Below are 19,773 nucleotides of genomic sequence, written 5' to 3' on the forward strand. Positions count from 1 at the left end.
TCCATGTGTCAGACCCTGTTTGAAGCACTTTGCAAGTATTAATTCATGTAATCCTGACAACAATCCCATGGATGTAGGTACTGTTAGTGTCCACATTTTTTAGATGAGGGAAACCCAGAGAGGGGAAGCAACTTGCTCAAGGTCACACAGCTAGGAAGTGACAGCTGGGATCTGAAGCCAGTCACTTGGAGTCCAGAGCCCCTGCTCTTAGCTGCTGTACCTACTGCCTCTGGGAGCCTGGCCTTTCAGGGGTGATGGGAGGCGATGTTTTGGCTGAGGCCTGGATTCCTGGCTTTGTACACTCCCAGTAGGCAGACATGCCAGGCTGGCCGACACAACCTCCCCCTCACCGTCTTCCTCATTTCTGTGGTGGCCTCAGAGTGCCCGCCTGCCAAGGGAGAGCGTCTCCCCACCCTAGCCCAGGCGCTGTCTGGGGTGTGGGAAGGAGCTTGGAACTCCGGGCAGTGGAATGCCATAAACCAGGGAAGGAAGCGGGTGGGCGGAGAGGCGCAGGGAGATAAGATGTGGAGGGTGGAGGAGCGGCTGAGGAAGGCCCAGCCCTGTGGGTGGGGGTAGCCTCCCTGGAGGCAGAGAGAGCAGAGACCAAAGGACCAGCAGGTGAAGAACTTCCTGACAGCCCTTCAAAGCTGCCAAACTTGGGCGGGAAGGGGCCGACTCTGAAAGCAGCAGGCGCCCCTTTCCTGGAACCCCCCCACGTGATATGAACTGCTTGGTGTAGAGGGGATTCAGAAATCAGGCAGGAGACGCCCTTTCAACTCTGATATTCCAAGAATCTGAGCTGCTGTGATTAAAAACTCTGGAATATTCTGAAATACCACTGATCCTACCATTTTAGATTTTGATTTAGCCTAACTCTACAAGGCCCCTCGGCACCCTCTTTTGCTCTGACCTGCTGAGGAGGAGTAGGGGCTGGGATCCCCTCCTGGAGACAGACCAGCCTCCAGTGAGGAGAGTCAGATGGGGTGGCCCCTGTCCCCTAAGAGCTCTACAGTTAAGGCAGCAGAGGGGTACTCCTGCCCTGCTGTGTGACCTTGGGCATGTCACTTACCTTCTCTGGCCTTGGTCTCTCCATCTGTGACGAGGAGCTTTCTCTGGGTCGGCCCAGCTTAGGCATTCCGAATCTCTGCTAAGCACTGTCCACCCCGTCAGGTGGGGGTGGCCAGGCCAGAGGCAGGGGGTGTCTGTTGGTCATGGAAAGAATGTGAGGGCAGGAGGCCCAGTGGGTGGGGTCCCCAGGCTGGGCAGAAAGCAAAGGGCAACATGAGATCATGGTGTCTGGGCCTCCTGGTCCAGTACTTCTGGGGATGGGATCCGTTCCAGGCTGTCCCCCAGGTTAGACCCTCCCTGGGATCCAGATTCAAAGAGTCAGGCTGCCCTTTCCCCTCACCCTGCAACCCCCTCACTGGACAAAGGGAGTGAAATCGGGGCCCAGAGAGATGGGCACTAGTCCAGGCTCACACAGCAAGTCCAAGGCAGGCTCTGAGCCCAGGGCCTGCCCTGCTTAGGGACTGGGGCTGAGGGGACTGTCTTCACTTCTTGACTCTCTGGGGGGACCAGAGAGGGGCCGTGGAGGGGGCTCATGCTCAGAGCTGAGTCTGTGCCTCTGGGTGCACTTGACCCCTCTGCATGTTCCCCCACCTCAAAGCGTGGGCAGGGGGTTGCAGCTTTCTTCCCCCCAGGCCCCCACCCCAGTTAGATGCTCAACCTCATGGGGGTGGGGTGGGCGGGGCAGGATGCAGAAGCCTGGGATCCCCAGCCTCCCCATCCTCCTACGAGCTCAGGACACAGGCTGGGAAGGGACTGGGGTCACCAGGTCTCCACAGGAATGCACCACAGGGAACAGTGCCCGGCAGAGGCCTCTTTCCCTGACCCAGCTAAGAACCCCCGCCCCCCGCCGAATCTGTCCTTGTCTCCGTAACTGTCTCTGCGCATCACACACACACACACACTCACGTACACACGGAGACGTACTGACCCACACAAGCACACACGGTGGTGCGAACCGCTCCTCACCCGTGCCCTGCACTCACGGGTCTCCATCCCCTCCCCTTTCAGCCATGAGGCTGCCTGAATGCGACAGGAGAGACCCTCTTTCCCTCCCCCCACTGCTCCATGGGTTCCAGGCTGGAGTCCGGCACACACGGTAGGGAGGGTCCGCACAGCTGGCCGGGCATTCTTCCACCCCCTTCTGGCCGCACTGAGCCCGCACCCTGCAGGTGCCCCCTCCACCCCGGCTCTGGAGTCTGTGGGAACCAGACAGTTGGGGCTGTCCAGCCGGGCTCACTTCCTCCCAGGCCCCAGGGGACCTGCTGAGGGAGGAGGGAGCCACAGAGACTGAAGCCAGCGTGGCCGCCTGCCCGAGGGGGGTGTTTTGGAGGGGACTGGGCTGCCTGCCCAACGAAGGGATCTCCAGCCCCCTGAGCATCACCTCATGGGACATAAGACCCTCCAGCAAAGACCAGAAAGTATCCTTGGCCCCTCTTCTCTCCCTATACCCATGATCCAGGTGAGGGGACTGAAGTTCCGGAAGAAAGCCATCTGCCTCAGCAAGTCTGGGGTTGGAGGATATGGGGACAGTGAGGTTTCAGGTCCCTAAGTTGTTCCTCTGATGGGGGCCACGACTATACCCACTTCTCCTGCTTCCACCCAAGGGGGCACCTAGAGAAGGCCAAAGGTCAAGGCTCAGTCTCTTCTAATCTGTACCCAGGGTAGCCACCACCTCCCCCCAGGAGGGAAATGATTTCTTAAAGAGTCACCAGGAGACCTCAGAGAGCTGGGGGCTCGGGGAGGTCTCCCAGTCACGTGGGAAATCCAGACAAGGGAAGTGTGCCTGACTTTTGAACCTTGGGTTCCCTGTCTGTGCAAGGGGTGAGGGATGGCTTTTTAGCCCTGGCATGCCAGGATTCAAAAAAAGCCCTCCTCCCTCTGGGGGGTGGTCACCCTGTGGGCCACCCTGCATCCTCACGCAAACTGCAGGTAGGGGCGGGGGGTAGAGCCACGCAGACCTGGTTTTGATTTCCTCTCTGCCACTCATTTGTCATTTGGAGCTGGAGCTAGTGAGCCCCAACTTCTTTGAGCCTCAGTTTCCACCACTGTTAAATGGAGATAACATTCCGTACCACCCAGGATTCGGTGAAAGGATATATACGAGCCCAGGACAGGATTAACCGCCACAAATGGTCACAGTTATTGTGGCTGCTTATAATGTGAGGTGCTGAGTCACAGAGTTTGGGGCTGGAGAATCAGCCCCTTGGTCCAGCCCAGCCTCACTCCTGACTGGTGTCTCTCCTGGTTGCATCCCTCCTCTCTCTCCCCCACTCCCTGCTCCCCCTTCCTCGGCCTTCCTGGGAAACTCCCTGAGAAAGTCCCCAGCAGGAGAAAGCCTCATGTGGGACATTTCTATCTGTGATCCCCCGTCCCTGCCATACCACCCCACAACCCATATGCCCCCCCACGGAGCCAGGTGTCCTGGCCCTCAGTCCCCAACCATCCAGCAAACTGACCCTCATCATCACACTGGCTTTATTGGCCCTGAGAGCCGTAGAGTAAATCCCAAGGGGGCCCTGCTTCCCCTCACCCCCAAGTCTGTCCAGAGACCCTGGGCGCCGGCTGAGTGTTCACCACTCCAATCTTGGCTTCCTGTCCCGGCTGTTGTGGGCTTGCCAGGCCTGCGTCCTTTGAGAGCTCCCCAGATCCTAGAGTCAGGCTCAACCTGGAGAGCGTAGCTGGAAGGGGCTCTGCAGGGACTGCCTGAGGCCGGCTGGCTTCACTCAAAGAAGAACATTCCTGGTGTCCGGTATAGGCAGGAGGTCAGCCCCAATGGGTAGCCGGAGCTTCCCTGGACAGGGAAGCTGCCTGCAACCCAGGGTTCCTTGGGGTCAGCTGGCAGGGGCAGCGGGGCCCGGAGAGAGGCTGGAGGGGTGGGTGGTGCAGGGGAGGGGGCTGCTGAGGCCAAGAGGTGCTCAAGGCCAGGATCAGTCCCCATGCAGAAATTCAGTGCCTGCAGCCGGCACTGGTAGCTGCTTCCGATGGTGGCCTCGGAGGTCAAGATGGGGGCAGGGGCCTTGCTAAACCCCTCAGCCTCAGAGAAGCTGGCAGGAAAGCCAAATGCGGGGCTCGGGGAAGATGAGGTGGCCACGGGGAGCTCCCCTGGACCTGCAGGCTTGGGCGTGGGCATCTCCTTGGGCTCCGAGGGTGGCCGAGGCCTGGCATTGGTGGTGGCCGGGCACACACTGGCTGGCAAGGCCCCCACCAGACCCCCAAAGCTTAGGCCCTTGGGTTCTGGCGGCTCCAGTGGGAACGGGCATTGCATGCCAGTCGCAGCGTTCGGGGCTCCTAGGTCCTGGCTGGTGGCTCGGAGGGGTCTGCGGCGCACCTTGGCGGGGCCCTTGGCGCCCTCGGTGCCTGCCCGTCGGGTGAAGCGCCGGCGTCGGCGCAGGAAGCTGCCGTGCTCGAACATGTCATGGCAGTCGGGGTCCAGCGTCCAGTAGCTGCCCTTGCCCGGTTTGCGATCATCACGGGGCACCTTGACAAAGCACTCGTTGAGGGACAGGTTGTGGCGGATGCTGTTCTGCCAGCCGGGCCGGTTGTGGCGGTAGAAGGCGAAGCGGCCCATGATGTAGCGGTAGATGCCACTGAGCGTGGCCCGCTGCCCCGGTGAGCTCTGGATGGCCATGGCAATCAGGGCAATGTAGCTGTAGGGAGGCTTGGTTGGCTCAGCTGCAGGGGCCAGGGGCCCGGGCGGGGGCTGCTGCTGCATGCTGACCGGGCTGGCCAGGCTGGCGGCTGCCGGAACCGCGGGGGCCAGGCACGGTGTCCAGGGCTGGTGTCCGGCACAGCCTGCCCAGGCTGGTTAAAAGGCCCACTGGCCCAGCCTCCCAGCCTGGAAAGGCAAAAAGGGGTGGGCCCGCCAGGCTGCCCTCCCTTCTTCCCTCGCCCCCCTCCCACAAGGCCCAAGAGGGGCGGGCAGGAGAGGCCAGGATTGGGAAGCCGTGAGCAGCTGCCAGGGGTGAGGAGACGGGAGGGAAGGGACTGAGACCCTTAGCCCACATGTGCTGGCTGGTGGTGGCTGAGGAGGGACAGGATGTGAAACAGAGAGAGAGAGAGAGAAAGAGAGAGAGAGAGAGACGAAACAAAGAGAGATAGAGGCCGAGATGGAAAGAGAGAGTGAAAAGACACAGAGAGACAGAGACAAAGAGAGGTAAGGACATAATAAGAGGGAGACAGGAACATACAGAGAAGATAGAGGCAGAGACTTAAAAATAGACAAAGAGCAGAAAGAGACAGAAAAAAGGGAGGCACACAGAGAGCCAGCCCCACGCACGTGCACAGAGTACAGAAAAAGAATCACTGAATGAGAGAAAGAAAGGAATCCACAAAGATAGAGAGGAAGAGGGAGATACACACACACACACACACACACACACACACACACACACACACACACACACACATTAATGAGAGAGGAGAGAGGTAGCATCTGTCTGAGCTGGAGAACAGGGAGTTCCTGTGAGAAAAGCCTCAGGGGCCTCTCAAGTCCCCACCTCTGGTTCCCCCTTTCTTTTCTCTTCCTCCTCCCAGGCCTGGGGTCTACTTTCTCCTCCCCACAGTGCAGAGCACTCGAGGTCACACTGTTCCCTGCCCTCCTAACACTGGGGTCTACGAGGGGTGGGGCACCTAGGGTGGGGACAAGGGCCGGCCGAACCCTGTTTGCTGAGCGCTGGCGCCCTCTAGTGACTAGTGTGGGGAGGACAGACATCTGGACAGAGCCATCCACCCTCCCAAGAGGCTCTCAACCAAGACCCTGGCTGAGCCTCCGTTTCCCATCTCTAAAATGGAGCTGAAGACTCTGCAGCTGTCTGGGCTGTGGTGGGGAGGCAACGGGCTCCCTTACACTGAACCCAGTGCCCTTTGAGAGCCTGGCACAGAGTAGGGGTTTGGGCATGAGGAGGACTGTCACCCTGAGATGAGGCTGCCCGATAGCTGCAGCCTTGGGCTGAGGGTACAGCGAAGCCCAGAACAGACAGTCACGCCTTCTGAAGGATGGGGCAGCCTCCTCCACACTCTCCCACCCACAAGTAACCAAGTCATCGGGCCCCTACTGTGTGCCACTCTCCATGCCAGGCCAGCTCCTCTCCCCTCTCGACATTTACTTCTCAGACCAACTCTGCTCCAGAGGCCTTAATAGCTTCTTTTGAGTAGATGAGGAATGTGAGGCTCAGAGAAGTTAAGTGACTTGCCTGAGGTGGCACAGCTAGTCAGTGACAAAGCTGTGATTTCAACCCAGAATTCTGTAACTCCTTAACACTACTCCTTCCGTGAGGGGCAGGGGTAGAGGACTGTCACTGGGCCCCCACTGGAAAACTGGCTGTGACCTCCAAGGGAATAGGGAACCATGCTTTGCTCTATCCCCAGTGTCCAGTATCTGCCTGGAACAGAGTAGGTGCTCAATCAACATTCATTGAATGAATTTTAAAACCAGTGATTCGACTGATTCTGTCCTTTATTGAATCATACAAGTCCCCCCCCCATAAAAGTGGCTTATTAATGTATCACTAAAAGATTTATTATGTTGCCATCTGTAAGAGAATGCCTATAAATAAAGTCAGAAATCAGAAAAGGTAAAAGGTCTGATATCTGGGGTAGAAAACAGTGACTTTACCGACAAGGCAGGGTCACTGCCTTCATGGTGGAGAGGGTTCCCTCCCAATTCTCAAGGACTTCCTACAACTTACAGTTTGCAAAGATTGGAGGGGGGGCTTGGGCAGGGGCTGGACTCCTGGCTCCCACTTTGGCTTCTGTCCTAGGCCTGCCTCAGTCTCTCCAAAGACAGTATCTACTGGCGGTGGTTCAGTGATTAGCATTTAAAGCCCCAGGTTCAGGCTAAGTCCTCTGTTTTGGGACCCCCTCCCCTCACAATCCCCACCCACCCCAAAAGAAGAGAGACTTGTGGCAGGTGAAAGGAGGGTCTGGAAATTCACAGGCCCTCAGAGGTGGGGCAATTCCATTACTGGTTGGGCTTCAGTCTAAAGTATGTGGAGGATCTTATTATTGGTAAACTCAGCCCCCCCTTTTTTTGGTCACACCTGGGTGCTTGCGGGATCTTAGTTCCCCCACGAGGGATCCCTCGAACCTGGGCCCCCAGCAGTGGAAGCACAGAGTCCTAACCACTGGACCACCAGGGAACTCCCAGTAAACTCAGCTTTAAGCAAACCTTATAATGGATCAATTGCAGGTAAGGTCTGCTTTAAGTAAACCGCTATGGGCATGTCCGGCTCTTCACAAAAAGATGAAGTTTTGTTTCTGAAATTGCTATTTCTGGAACCTCAAGGTCGGAGTTTCGTTCCCAAGCCTGACGCCCCAGGCCCAGCTGCCGGGCTGTCCGCTTACGCGCCTCCTTCCTGGGTTCCCGGGGCTCCATCTCATTGGCTGAGAGCTTGAAGGCCGTGACTGGCTTCCGCTGTCTCAACGTACCTGGGCGATGAGTGAGGCGAGACCTAAAGTCCCCTGGCTCAGCTGGATCGGGGCTGGGGTGGGATCTGCACCCTGTGGGGACTGCTTTAGAGTGTATGGGAGGGGGAAACAGCCGCTCAGGGCTGACTCAGCTGTGTCAGCAGGTGAGTGACGCTGTCGGGGACGCGGGGCTGGGAACGCGCCACCGAGGCACCTGGCCGTGGAGCTTCGAGTGTAGGAGGAGCTCCCGCGCGAAGACTGGCTCCACCTGCGGGGTGTGGGTGTGGGTGTGGGTGTGGGTGTGGGTGGGGCAATGAGCCAACCTCCCCCTTTACCCACACCCTTTGTTGCGGGGGGGGCGAGGGAGTGACAGCCCCTCTCCACATGCATGTTACACGCAAGGTCTTCCAGATCAGAGGGTCGTAAGGCAGGTCCGGGGCGGAGCTAGGACTGGAGGGTGTGGCTCTCCGCTGGAGTGGGAGGTGACTCACATGGGCCATAATGAGACGCTCCTCAGGCTGGTGCGGGGGCCCCGGGTACTCCTCGCCAAAGCACAGCCGGATCTGGTACTCGGGCTCCTGGAGACCATCCTGCAGGTGGGCTCTGAGTCCTGCGGGCACCGAGACTGTGGGGTCTGGGCCAAGATGGGGCGTCCCACCTGGTGCCCACCTTGTGCTCACATCCTATGCCCACGTCCCGTAAGCCCACATCCCCACTGTGTGCCCATGCCCTATGCCCACTTCCACGTCCCCACACCTGCCTCACGTCCCACATCTGCCCCCACGTCTAGGTTTCACGCCCCGTGCCTCGTGCCCGATGCTTGCTGTCATGACTTTATGGCCACCCCATGCACACTGCCTCTCACCTATGCCTATTTTGTGCCCAGTGCCCCCGATGCCCACCCTATGCTTCACCCCCTATGACAACACGTGCCCAAGTCCTATGCTTAAGTCCCACACCCAGTGCCCCAGCCTGCCGCGTGCCTACACCTCCCATACGCCTATGTCTAATCTGTGCCCAGCCCTCCCGATGCCCATATTCGTTCCCACTCCCGGCGCTTCTGCGTCATGTCCTTTGTTTCCATGCCCACTCCAGCCCAGCATCGTCAAGTCCATCGCCCCGCGCCCACATCTCGTGTGCCCACTCTCCTCTGTCCGTGTTCCTTTGCCGACCCCTGGGCCCGGCCACTCCGCCCCGCGCCGCCAGCGGCCCCGCTGTCGCGCTCTTACCCGCGAGGAAGCGGCGCGTGTCGAGGAGCTGGCAGGTGCGCTCTCCCTCCAGTTTGTTGGGCCGCGCCAGTACACACGGCCCTGGCACAGGCGCTTGGCGAAGACGCCCTCGGGCGCCACCCAGAGCAGCACTCCGCGCTCCAGGTGGGGCAGCAGGCGCCGCAGCACGCGGGCGCCGGGCGGCGGCTCCGGGAAATGAACCTGCGCGACGCGCGGCGGCGGCCCCCAGCAGGAGCTCGGCGGAAGCGGCGGCTGCGCGCGGACTCAGGCTGCAGCCCTCGGCCGCGCGCGCTGTGGCTTCGCACACCAGCTCCGCGCCATAGAAGAGTCGCACGTGCAGCCAAAAATCTGCGGGAAAGGGAGGGGGCGCGCGCCCGGTGTTGGCGGCGCCGACTCCCCCTCCCCTCAGAACAGGGCAGGGAGCCCAGAGGTCACCCGGCCACCACCTCGGGAATTTTTGACACTCCCTCCCGCTAAGTAATAATAGTCATTCCAGTAGTAGTGGTGGTAGTAAATAATAGCAGCTTCCAGTATAAATAAATTGGTAGTTGAGCTTCGAAAGCATAGGGTCTGGGGCCATCAGTACAATGGGGGCATGGCACTGACGCCCTCCCAGCCCGAATTTCTGGGATTCTAGGAGTTTCTTCCCAGCAAATATTTTAATGCCGGTAGAAATAATAATAATAATAGCAACAACAACAACAAAACAGCAGCCTCCCATATGGAGAGCTAGCAGTATGCTCAATGGTTAGGGCTGTGGGCTCTACAGCCAGGCCCTTGGGTTCTAATCTCTCACTGCACCTTAGGAGCTGGGATCTGTTAGTAACTTTCCCAGGGTTACTAACTGTGTGACCTTGGGCAGGGTTCTTAACCTCTGTGTCTGGTTTCTGCATCTGTAAAACGGGGAGAATGGCAGTATCTATCTCACAGGGCTGTGGGGAGACTTAGCAGGATGCCTGGCATAAGCTAAGCCCTCAACAAATGTTAGCTGTTGTTATGTGGAGTCTGGGCTGGGTGCTTTGGGTGGGAGACAGAGGCTATTCGGCACCAACCCTAGGTCCTCCCCAGTTCTGCACAGTGGTCAGGGGAGAGGGCCTTCAGATTCCTTACTGGGGTTGCTGAAGCCCTGAGAAGGCGAGGGGTCCCAGGGGTGAGCAGGATCCTGAGCCTGGTACCCTGGAGAAGGAGGGGAAGCAGTAAGGCATCGCCTCACCCTGGGTCCCTCGACCCCTAGATCAAGGTCCTGGAAGAGGCCGGGAAGGAGGCAGGGGTGAGTGAGGAGACCCAGTCCTTACTGTGGTCAGCCAAAGGGTCTGGGGGCAGGGCAGCTGGTGGCAGGGAGTCCTGGTGGGCCAGCCTGGGGGGCTGCTTCTTGTCCTTATCCTCTGTGACTAATCTGGAGCCAACCTGAGCATCGGGAGAAAGGGTCGTGAGGGTGGAGGAGGAGACCTGTGGGCCACAGGAGTTCCCAGACAGTCTAAACTGAGGCAGAGGGAGGTCTGGGCAGACTGAAAGCCAGCCAGGCTTGGTAGGGACTTTGAGGTTTACCCTGTAGAGATAAAGAGAGAGTTGATGGGGTTTTGGGAGGTGAAGCTCATTGTGATAGGGAGAGAAAAGTGCTAGCAGTGAATGAGGAGATGGGGTGATAGTAATGGGGTGATAGAGCAATGGAATGGGGGCACTTGGCACGGTGGAATGAACCAGGCTAATGGGGAGATGGGAACAGAGGAATGAACCGCAGATGAAGGGGAGAGGTGATGGGGTGGAGTAAGAGTGATACAGACAGTCATGCAGGTAGAGATGATAGGGGTGACGGCAACAATGAGAGCTAGAGGTGATGCAGGTGAAGGGAATCCAGTGATGGAACTGGATCTGATGGGATGAGTGGGGACAGAGTGATTGACCCCATAATGACAGGGAAGAGGGGCTGAAGTGGGAGAAAATAGGGCTCACACAGACAGAGTGATGGAGGTGAAGATGGTGGAGACGATGGGACAGAAATGATGGAGTCGAGGAGAATAGAATGAAGGAGATGAAAATGATGGCAGAGATGGAGTAGAGGCAGGAAGTCGAGCTGATGGATGGGAACAGTGATGGGCAGGAGCTGATGGAGAGGATGAGATGAATGCCCTGGAGATTAAAGAGGGGGCGGTATGGGTGCGAGGTGACTGGGCTAGCAAGGCTGTAGGGGCTGGAAGGACTCACTGACCTGCTCTTCTGTCTTGCAGGCCGGCTCTGTCACTTCTCCAGGGGGAACCTGCTGGCTATGAAGAACGCCCTCCTCTTTACAGGGAGCACAAGCCCTGGTAACTGGATGAAGCAAGAAATAGTCTGTGGTTTCCTGGGCCCCAAGGGGAACCCCTCAACCTTGTCTGAGGTGAGCCCAGACCAGAGTCACCCAGCTCACTGCATGAGCTCAGGCAAGGCCCACCTCTCTCTGGGCTCAGTTTCCTCCTTTTCGAGTGGGGAGAGAAACTGTAAGGTCCTTCTAGCTTTACCAGCCCATGAGTTTAAGCTCAATAAACCCACCATTTCCCATTTTACAGACGGGCAATGTGAGGTCTTTTTTGCCCAGAGAGCCATCCTTAGCTGCTCCCTCCAGGGACAGGATGGTACCTGGGCTGTGGGCACCGTCAGACAGGAGCCGGTAGACCTTGTAGGGGCTTGGAGATGTCCAGCTGGCTGTGCGAGCGCACCTCACAGAAGTCAGCACTCTTGTTGAGGGCACAGCGGAGGAGCCACGTCTTCCAGGTGGAGGGGTCCTCCTTGTCAACGCCCTCTAGGTGCTTGCCCTTGTATATGGCCCAGGCCTGGAGATGAGCAGGGGCATTGGGGGAGCAATAGCGTGGGAGATGGGATGGGGATGGTGCCATGAAAAGGGATGAGGGCTGCCTTGCCTCCCACCCTTCTCTCTCTCTCCCTCTGTCCCTCAGCCCCTCCCTCCTTCCTTCTCTTCCTCCCTCCCTCCATCCAACACATATTCCTTGAGCTCCTGCTATACGCCAGGCCCAAGTTAAGGACTAAATGGGGAACAACAAGACATACATGGTGCCTGTTCTCAAGGAACTCAAGTCTAATGGGAGAAGGCAGCCGCAAACAGCTGAAAGGAAATAGCTATATTCCAAAGACAATAATACAATGGGATATAAAATGCTGGCAGTGACTTGCTATCTAGAGAGCCATAAAACTAAATCCTTACCTATTGCCACAAACAAAGTGGACTCCAGATGATTAAAAAAACAAAAGTAAGAGGTAAGACTCTAAACTTAATAGGAAATAATGTAGAAGAAAATCTTCTAGGGGCAGCGAATGCTTCTTAACCAAAATCTTAAAGGCATGAACCGTAAGGCAAAAAAATTGCAATGTCTGAAATCAGCAAGGGGCTAAGATCTAGAACATACAGGAACTTCTGCACATCAATAAGAAGCAGAAAGCATCCCCTAAAGAAAAATTCTTATCAAAGGACAAGAATGGGTGGTTTATAGAAGAGGAAACCAGAAGCCCATGAGCATAGGAGAAGGTACTGAAACTCATTAGTGCCAGAGAAATGCAAATAAAAGTATGAGATATCACCTGTAAGCTTACAAAATTTAGCCAGTTGGATAAGCCAGTAGTTGGTTGGGATGTGGACACTGTTGGTGGGCACGGAATGGGAGCAGAGTTTCTGGAGGGCAATCAGGCATGCCTAGTCCAATTAAGTATAAGCATACCCTGTGAGCAGAAATTCCAATTCCAGAGGAATTCTCACATAGGATCACGAGGGGACCAGGGCAAGCAGATCCACCGCAGCGTTATTTGTGGTCTGGAAAGCAAACTTGTGTCCATCCCTGGGAAAGTAGCTGGGGGAGTGCGTGTAATAGATGCCCACTATAGAGTCTGTGCAGCATCTAGAAACAAATTAGATGGACAGAGAACAAGACTAGATCTTCAGAGCATGACCCTGAGTGAAATAAAAGTAAGGCACAGAATGAGATCTATGACACAATTATATGTATACAAGGTAAGAATACACACGAAACAGCAATGCCCACTTTGCAAGGAAACATACAAACCAAAGATACTCATTAAACACATTAGAATGACTGTTTGTGTAGAGGGACTAAATAAATAAATAAATAATGTGAGGGGCTGCTTTAGAGAGGGTGATCAGAGAAGGCCTCTCGGAGGAAGTGGCATTTGGGCTGAAGCCTGATTGAAAAGAAGGATGGAGTCGGACAAAGAGCTGGGGGAAGGCTGTACGAGGTAGAAGGAACAGCAAGCACAGAGGTCCCGGGGTGGGAGAGATTCAAGGAAGGCCAATGAGGCTGGAGCACAGTAGTCAAAGGGGAGGACAGTAGGAGACGTCTTGTTCGCATCGCTCACTTTCAGGGACGGGGGGCGGGGGGTTTAACTGGTAAATCACACTCAGTCATTGCTCTCGGAGATCCCAGGCTTAGTAGGGCACCAGACTGAAAAGCCACAGTTCCTTTGTTGGCGTCTCCTGCCAGTGGTGAGACCTTTAAGGCTTGATTTGGTTGTCTGTAAACTGTGCCAATAATACCTAACCTCACCTGGTTGTGGCAAGTGTAAGATGAGCGGTCTATGTAATGTGCTTAGCACAGCACCTGGCACACAGTGCCTATTTATGGCAGTACTTATTCATTATGTTAAGGATGCTCTAACTCAAGGGTAACCTGGGCTCAAGGCACAGGCTGTTATCACCATGATGAGACAGGGATCTTTGGGGACACTGCTGTGCCCCTAAGCATTTAAAGTGGTGCCTGGGCTTCCCTGGTGGCGCAGTGGTTGAGAGTCCGCCTGCCGATGCAGGGGACACGGGTTCGTGCCCCGGTCCGGGAAGATCCCACATGCCGCGGAGCGACTGGGCCCGTGAGCCATGGCCACTGAGCCTGCGTGTCCGGAGCCTGTGCTCCGCAACGGAAGAGGCCACAACAGTGAGAGGCCCGCGTACCGCAAAAAAATAAAATAAAATAAATAAAATAAAGTGGTGCCTGGCACACAGGAGATGCTCAATACATATTTGTTGAATGAATCAAATTGGACCTCGAAGGATAAATAGGAAGTTGCCAGGTGGAGTGACGTTCCCAGCAGGGGGAACAGCTTGAGCAAAGGCATGGAAGCGTGTGATGAACGCAGGGGACAGTGAGCAGCCTGGTGTGACTGGAGCTGATGCGTGTGTCTGAGGGTATGTGTACTGTTGACTCTTGTTATTCATGGTAGCTGTGTTCTTTTTTTTTTTTTTTTTTTTTTTTTTTTTTTTTTTTTTTTTGCGGTACGTGGGCCTCTCACTGTTGTGGCCTCTCCCGTTGCGGAGCACAGGCTCCGGACGCGCAGGCCCAGCGGCCATGGCTCACGGGCCCAGCCGCTCCACGGCATGTGGGATCTTCCCGGACCGGGGCACGAACCCGTGTCCCCCGCATCGGCAGGCGGACTCTCAACCACTGCGCCACCAGGGAAGCCCCGGTAGTTGTGTTCTATAAAATTTACACAGCCGCTGAGTTAGCAAACACTGAACCATCACTCCTAAGGGAAATACAAGGCTAGGTTCCTGCGAGTCTCTGGTCACCCCATTTTCATCAACTAGTCAATACATAACCTTGTTCTATGAGTGTTTCTGTTGAAGGACACCTTGTTTCATATAAACTGTTCATTCATTAACAGTGAACTCATGGCCAACAACACTGTAACTCACGTCTGAAAGAAACTTACAGATGTCACAGCCTTCCTGTGCTCAGGAATACTGACAGTACTTCAACACTGTGTAAGCTTGGGGGTCATTTTCAACAGTGAAATCACCAACAAAAAGCACAAAAATATTAAAAACGTGGACTAAATATTGTCTGCGAAAGGACACCTTTTTACAGTAGAAGAGCTGAAACTAGAGCTGTCGCCTTGCTCAACCTCAGCTGGGAACATGCATGTTGGTGACAATTTTGGGGGGGCCATCCTGTGCATGTCTGTGAATGGCTGCAAAAGTGCCTTGAATATCGATTTTGAGATTACATATAATTATAGCGAGTAAGAGAATTTGTAAATATGGAATCTGTGAATAATGAGAATCCACTGTATGTGGTGGGGGTTGGGGAAGAGGAATTAAGGAAGAAGACAGACTGAAGCTGGACCATGAATGTCCTCGAAGGCCAAGCTTTATCCCATGGACTTTGAGGCACCAGGAGGGCCTGAAGCCAGGGAGTCACGTGTGTGTGTCAGTGGTGGGTTGACACCAAAGAGGGACAGGGAGGGCCAGTCCCCAGTATCTCCCACTTCTGAACAGCACATAGCCTTAAGGGGCAGGCCAGGTAACCACCTGTTCACCACTTACTGAACCAGTCCTCTGTGGGCCAGGCACTGTGCTCAAGGTCACCACCCACGGGCAACTAGAGGAGGCAGACTCATACAAGGCCCTTATAATTCATAGGGAAAGCTGTTCGATGGAGGAAGCAGAAGGAATCAGGGATGACTTGGGAGAAGCACTGAGAGCTTCATAAATGCATTAAGCAAATGAATGCATTAGGGAAGGCTTGTCTTATGCATCAGGGAAGGCTTGTCTTCAGTAAGAGTTTTTTTTTTTTTTTTTTTTTTTTTTGTGGTACGCGGGCCTCTCACTGCTGTGGCCTCTCCCGTTGCGGAGCACAGGCTCCGGACGCGCAGGCCCAGCGGCCACGGCTCACGGGCCCAGCCGCTCCGCGGCATGTGGGATCCTCCCGGACCGGGGCACGAACCTGCGTCCCCTGCATCGGCAGGCGGACTCTCAACCACTGTGCCACCAGGGAAGCCCAGTAAGAGATGTTTAAGCTGAGCATGATGGGAGTTGGCCAGCGAAGGTGAAGCAGAAAGGGTGTTCCAGGCAGGGGGAACAGCATGTACAAAGGTCTCACGGTGAGAGAGACAGGAAGCATTTGGAGACTGAAAGAATTGTCTGGCTGGGTCTAAAGTTGGGGAAGGAGTGGAGAGAGATGATCAGAGGCCAGGGAGGAGCAGTTCATGCAGGGCTTTGAGGTCTTGGTAAGGAGTTGGGACTTTATCACAAGAGCAATGGGGAGGGAGCCATGGAAGGATTCTGAGTAGGGGAGTGCCAAGGCAAGATTTACAATTAGAAATAGCCCTCTGGAGGACTGAGGGGAGAGCTGAGGGTTGGGAAAGCAGGGCATTCAGTTATCCTTGTGAGAGATGGCGGGAACGGGTCCACGTAGATGGACAAAAGAGCAGTTCTGCAGTAAGAGCCAAAGGCTTTGGAAATGGATTAGAATGAGACTGCAGGAGAGGGGAGCGCCCAGGGTTCAGGTGCCTAGCTCTGGGGTCAAGGTGGCGATCTGTGCCATCTTCCATTTTGGGAAATACAGACGTTTGTAGGAGGGAGCTGATGAGTGTGGTATTAAGGAGGTGCTGAGTTTGAGAGGTCTGGGCTGTCAGACCAGCAGGCCTGGGGCTTGGATGGGAGGCTGGGAACCGTTGGGCTCCACACTGAGGCTGTGGAAGGGGAGAGTGGGACGTGAGGAAGGAGGTCCAGGAGAGAGTGCTGAGAGCCCCAAAAGAGGAGAAGAAGGGATGGAGGCTGAGAAGCAGGGGCCAGGAAGGTAGGAGGAAAACAGGTCAGGGTTGGAGTGGGGAGGGGACACAGATTCTGGAAACCAAGTGAGACTGTTTCAAGGCGGAGGGAGGGTCCACTAGACACAAACCCACCCAGGGGTCCAAGAAGATGATAATGATGGCATCCTTGGATTTGGCAATTACAGACATTAGCAGGAGGGAGAGAAACCACACTGTGGTGGGGAGGAGGAGCTGGGGGGGTGCATATGAGTGAGGAAGTTGATGTCCAGAGACCCTTTCTAGGTGCTTCACCCTGTGAAAGGAGAGGGGAGGCCAGAGAAGCAGGAGCTGTAGACAGCTGTGGTGTTTGGGATGGTGGCGGTGGCCTGGGATACGATTGGTTGCTTATTGCTCATGGGAGAGATTCCAGAGTTTCAATCTTGGTGGGAAAGAGCCAGTTTGGAGGAAGTTAATGGTGTCCAAGGAAAGGCAGGGCATCCCGGGAGGAGGTCCCTGAGAAGGGCTGGTGTTGGAAAGCACAGCAAATGTCCCGAAGCTGCTGGGGTTGACAGTTTAGGGGTGGGAAGTGGAGGGAATTTCCATCGGTGGCGGTGGCGTCTAATTTCCTCATGGAGAGGGAGGAGAGGTCCCCTGAGGCATGGGGATGGTGCAGGTTATGCAGTCCTTGTCTGATTCTCTTTTAAGAGGGTGTGGGAGGGTCTGCCGTGTACAGAGAACACTACCCTCAACCTAGAGACAACTGAGGTTAAAGGGTGAACCCGTGGGCCGAGGTGGCAGCGTGTCGGGTCGGTTCCGGACTCTGCGACCGTGTGCGCGCAGAGCCCTTCCGGGCCGGGCCGGCGACCCCCGGCCCCCGCCCCCTTACCCTGAAGAGCGCCGCGTCCTGCTGCCCTGGTAGCCCCGCTTGGCTGCGTGCTTCCAGGGGATGCGGAAGAGGGTCTTGCCCGCGTCCTCCCAGCGCAGCCCGGCGTAGCGCCCGCTCTCGATCTGAGCCACCAGCCAGTCGCGGAGGCGCAGGGGGCCCCCGGCCCCCGCCATGGGTCGCCTGCTGTCGGTGACCCTCCCTTCGTCCCTCCGCCATTGGTCGCCGGCCATCGGGGACGCAGTGCTCCGGGGACCAGGTCGGGGCAGCGCGGCGGCCGGACCCCAGCGCGACAGGGGATCGCGGGGGCCACCTGGACAGCGCGCAGAGGCGGCGAAAGAAAGTCTAAGCGGGAGCTTTCACTTTCCTTTCTGCTCCCCAGAGGCCCTGTCGCCCCTCCTCGTGTCGCCTAGCCTGGAGGGCGTCTGTCCTCACGTAGGGAGCAGCTAGAGGCACCACCAAGACCCACTGAAGGGTACGGGGTGGGGTAGCCCGGGTTCTGCTCATTCCTGGAGGGGGGCCCCCCGAAGGGCGCTCAGAGGCGTCCCTTGCACCGTCCCTGCACCTGTTTTCTGCTCTTTCCAGCCTACCGGAAACTTAGTCTCTTTCCAGGTCCCGGACTGTAGAGGTGGGAAAAGCACAGTGCTTCTCAGACTAACTCCCAGTAAAATTGGGAGGCAGAGACTGGTTTAAAATGCATACGCCTAGCCGCCATCCCAGACCTGAAGAATCAGATTTTCTGGGCAAGAAGTCCAGGAACGTGCATTTTAAACAAGTCCCCCCATGGGATTCTGATCCAGGTGGTCCATGGGTCACCCTTGGAGAAATATTTCCTTAAACATTAGGAGTCCCTTTCTGACTGCTCACCACGGTGCTGGGCCTGGCTGAAGCCTTTCCTTCAGCGTCTCAGTTGGTTCTCACAACAGCATGTGAGATGAGTGTAATTACCTACTTTGTTAAGAGGACTGAGGTCACAGAGCTAGTGCCTGGGGGAGCCAGAATCTGAACCCAGGACTCTCTGCCCCCAGAGCCCAGGAGCCTGAAGAGTGCCCCACACTGCTTCCCAACAGCTGCACCTGGAGTTTATGGATTCCGGGTGGGGTCCGTGAAAAGTGTATGCAATTTTTTCATCTCTACGCTTCTTTCTAGGGTTTGTATCTTTCTTAAATTGTCAAAGGGGGGTTGTGATAGGAAAGAGGTCAAGTAGCTCAGACTGCTCCACCCTGGCTGTGTAGCTGGGGAAACTGAGGCTCTGAGAGGGAGAAACCACCCCTCACTGCAGGGAGCACCGAGCTGGATGGCCAGCCAGTGTTGACCAGAGGCTGGGAGCACTGTCCCTCATGTGTACCTGTCAGGGGCTTTGCCTCATGCTCCCCACCTTCTGTCCTCATATGGCAGCAGCCACCCAGTTCTGACACTTCTACAGTCACAGCCAGGATTCAAACTCAGAGCTCTAGGGCTCTGATGGGGCACAAAAAATTTCATATGATTAAATACAAGAGTATGGGACTTCCCTGGTGGTGCAGTGGTTAAGAATCCGCCTGCCAATGCAGGGGACACGGGTTCGATTCCTGGTCCAGGAAGATTCCACATGTCACGGAGCAACTAAGCCCATGCGCCACAACTATTGAGCCCACATGCCACAACTACTGAAGCCCGTGCGCCTAGAGCCTGTGCTCCCCAACAAGAGAAGCCACTGCAATGAGAAACCCGTGAACCACAACGAAGAGCAGCCTCCGCTCACCACAACTGGAGAAACCCTGCGTGCAGCAGCGAAGATCGAACGCAACCAAAAATAAAATAAAAAATTTAAAAACAAAATAAAAAAATAAATACAAGAGTAATAATTACATCTAAGCAGGAGTATTGATTGTGTCAGGCAATCTCTTCATTTTTTTCTGGGGGGTGGGGTGGGCAGAGTCATAGTAATGACAAGGATGGGGTCCACAGCCAGACTGCCTGGATTCAAATCCCAGCCCCACCACTTGCTAGCTGACCAGCTACTTCACAGGGCTGCTTGGGGATTCAATGAGATGCAGGTAAAGTGTTTGACACATTGCCTAGCCCATAGTGAGTGCAGAATGAATGAGTGGTATTATTGCTGTTATTGAGCCAGAGTGTGGTAAAAGCAGCAATGGAAGGGGGCGGGAAGCATCATGAAGCACCTGGAACGTCAGATGAAGGGGTTTTGTTTGTTCTAGAGACGATAGGAATGGAGTTTTTGGGGGGTTTTTTTGGCTGAGTTGGGTCTTCGTTGCTGCACATGGGCTTTCTCTAGTTGCTGCGAGCGGGGGCTACTCTTCTTTATGGTGTGCAGGCTTCTCACTGAGGTGGATTCTCTTGTTGCAGGGCACAGGCTCTAGGCGCGGGGGCTTCAGTAGTTTTGGCATGCGGCTTAGTTGCTCCGTGGCATGTGGGATCTTCCTAGACCAGGGATCAAACCCGTGTCCACTGGCAGGAGGATTCTTAACCACTGTGCCACCAGGGAAGCCCCCTTTTAAAAAAAATATTTATTTATTTATTTGATTTCACTGGGTCTTAGTTGCGGCAGGCGGGCTCCTTAGTTGAGGCATTAGAACTCTTAGATTGTGGCATGCATGTGGGATCTAGTTCCCTGACCAGGGATGGAACCCGGGCCCCTTGCATTGGGAACGCAGA

General features: G+C 55.7%; 1 protein-coding gene and 1 pseudogene across 1 annotated transcript; both read right to left on the reverse strand.

Annotated features, from left to right (window-relative positions):
• Positions 1-3,526: 3,526 nt before the first annotated feature.
• Positions 3,527-6,487, reverse strand: FOXS1 (forkhead box S1). Its single transcript, XM_059038810.2, has one exon. The coding sequence runs from the start codon at positions 4,778-4,780 to the stop codon at positions 3,788-3,790; it is 993 nt and encodes a 330-aa protein (XP_058894793.1). The 5' UTR covers positions 4,781-6,487; the 3' UTR covers positions 3,527-3,787.
• Positions 6,487-17,670, reverse strand: LOC131741699 (interferon regulatory factor 4-like; annotated as a pseudogene).
• Between the last annotated feature and the right edge of the window lie 2,103 nt (positions 17,671-19,773).

This window comes from Kogia breviceps, chromosome 14 (assembly GCF_026419965.1).
Source record: "Kogia breviceps isolate mKogBre1 chromosome 14, mKogBre1 haplotype 1, whole genome shotgun sequence".
Taxonomy (NCBI): Eukaryota; Metazoa; Chordata; class Mammalia; order Artiodactyla; family Physeteridae; genus Kogia; species Kogia breviceps.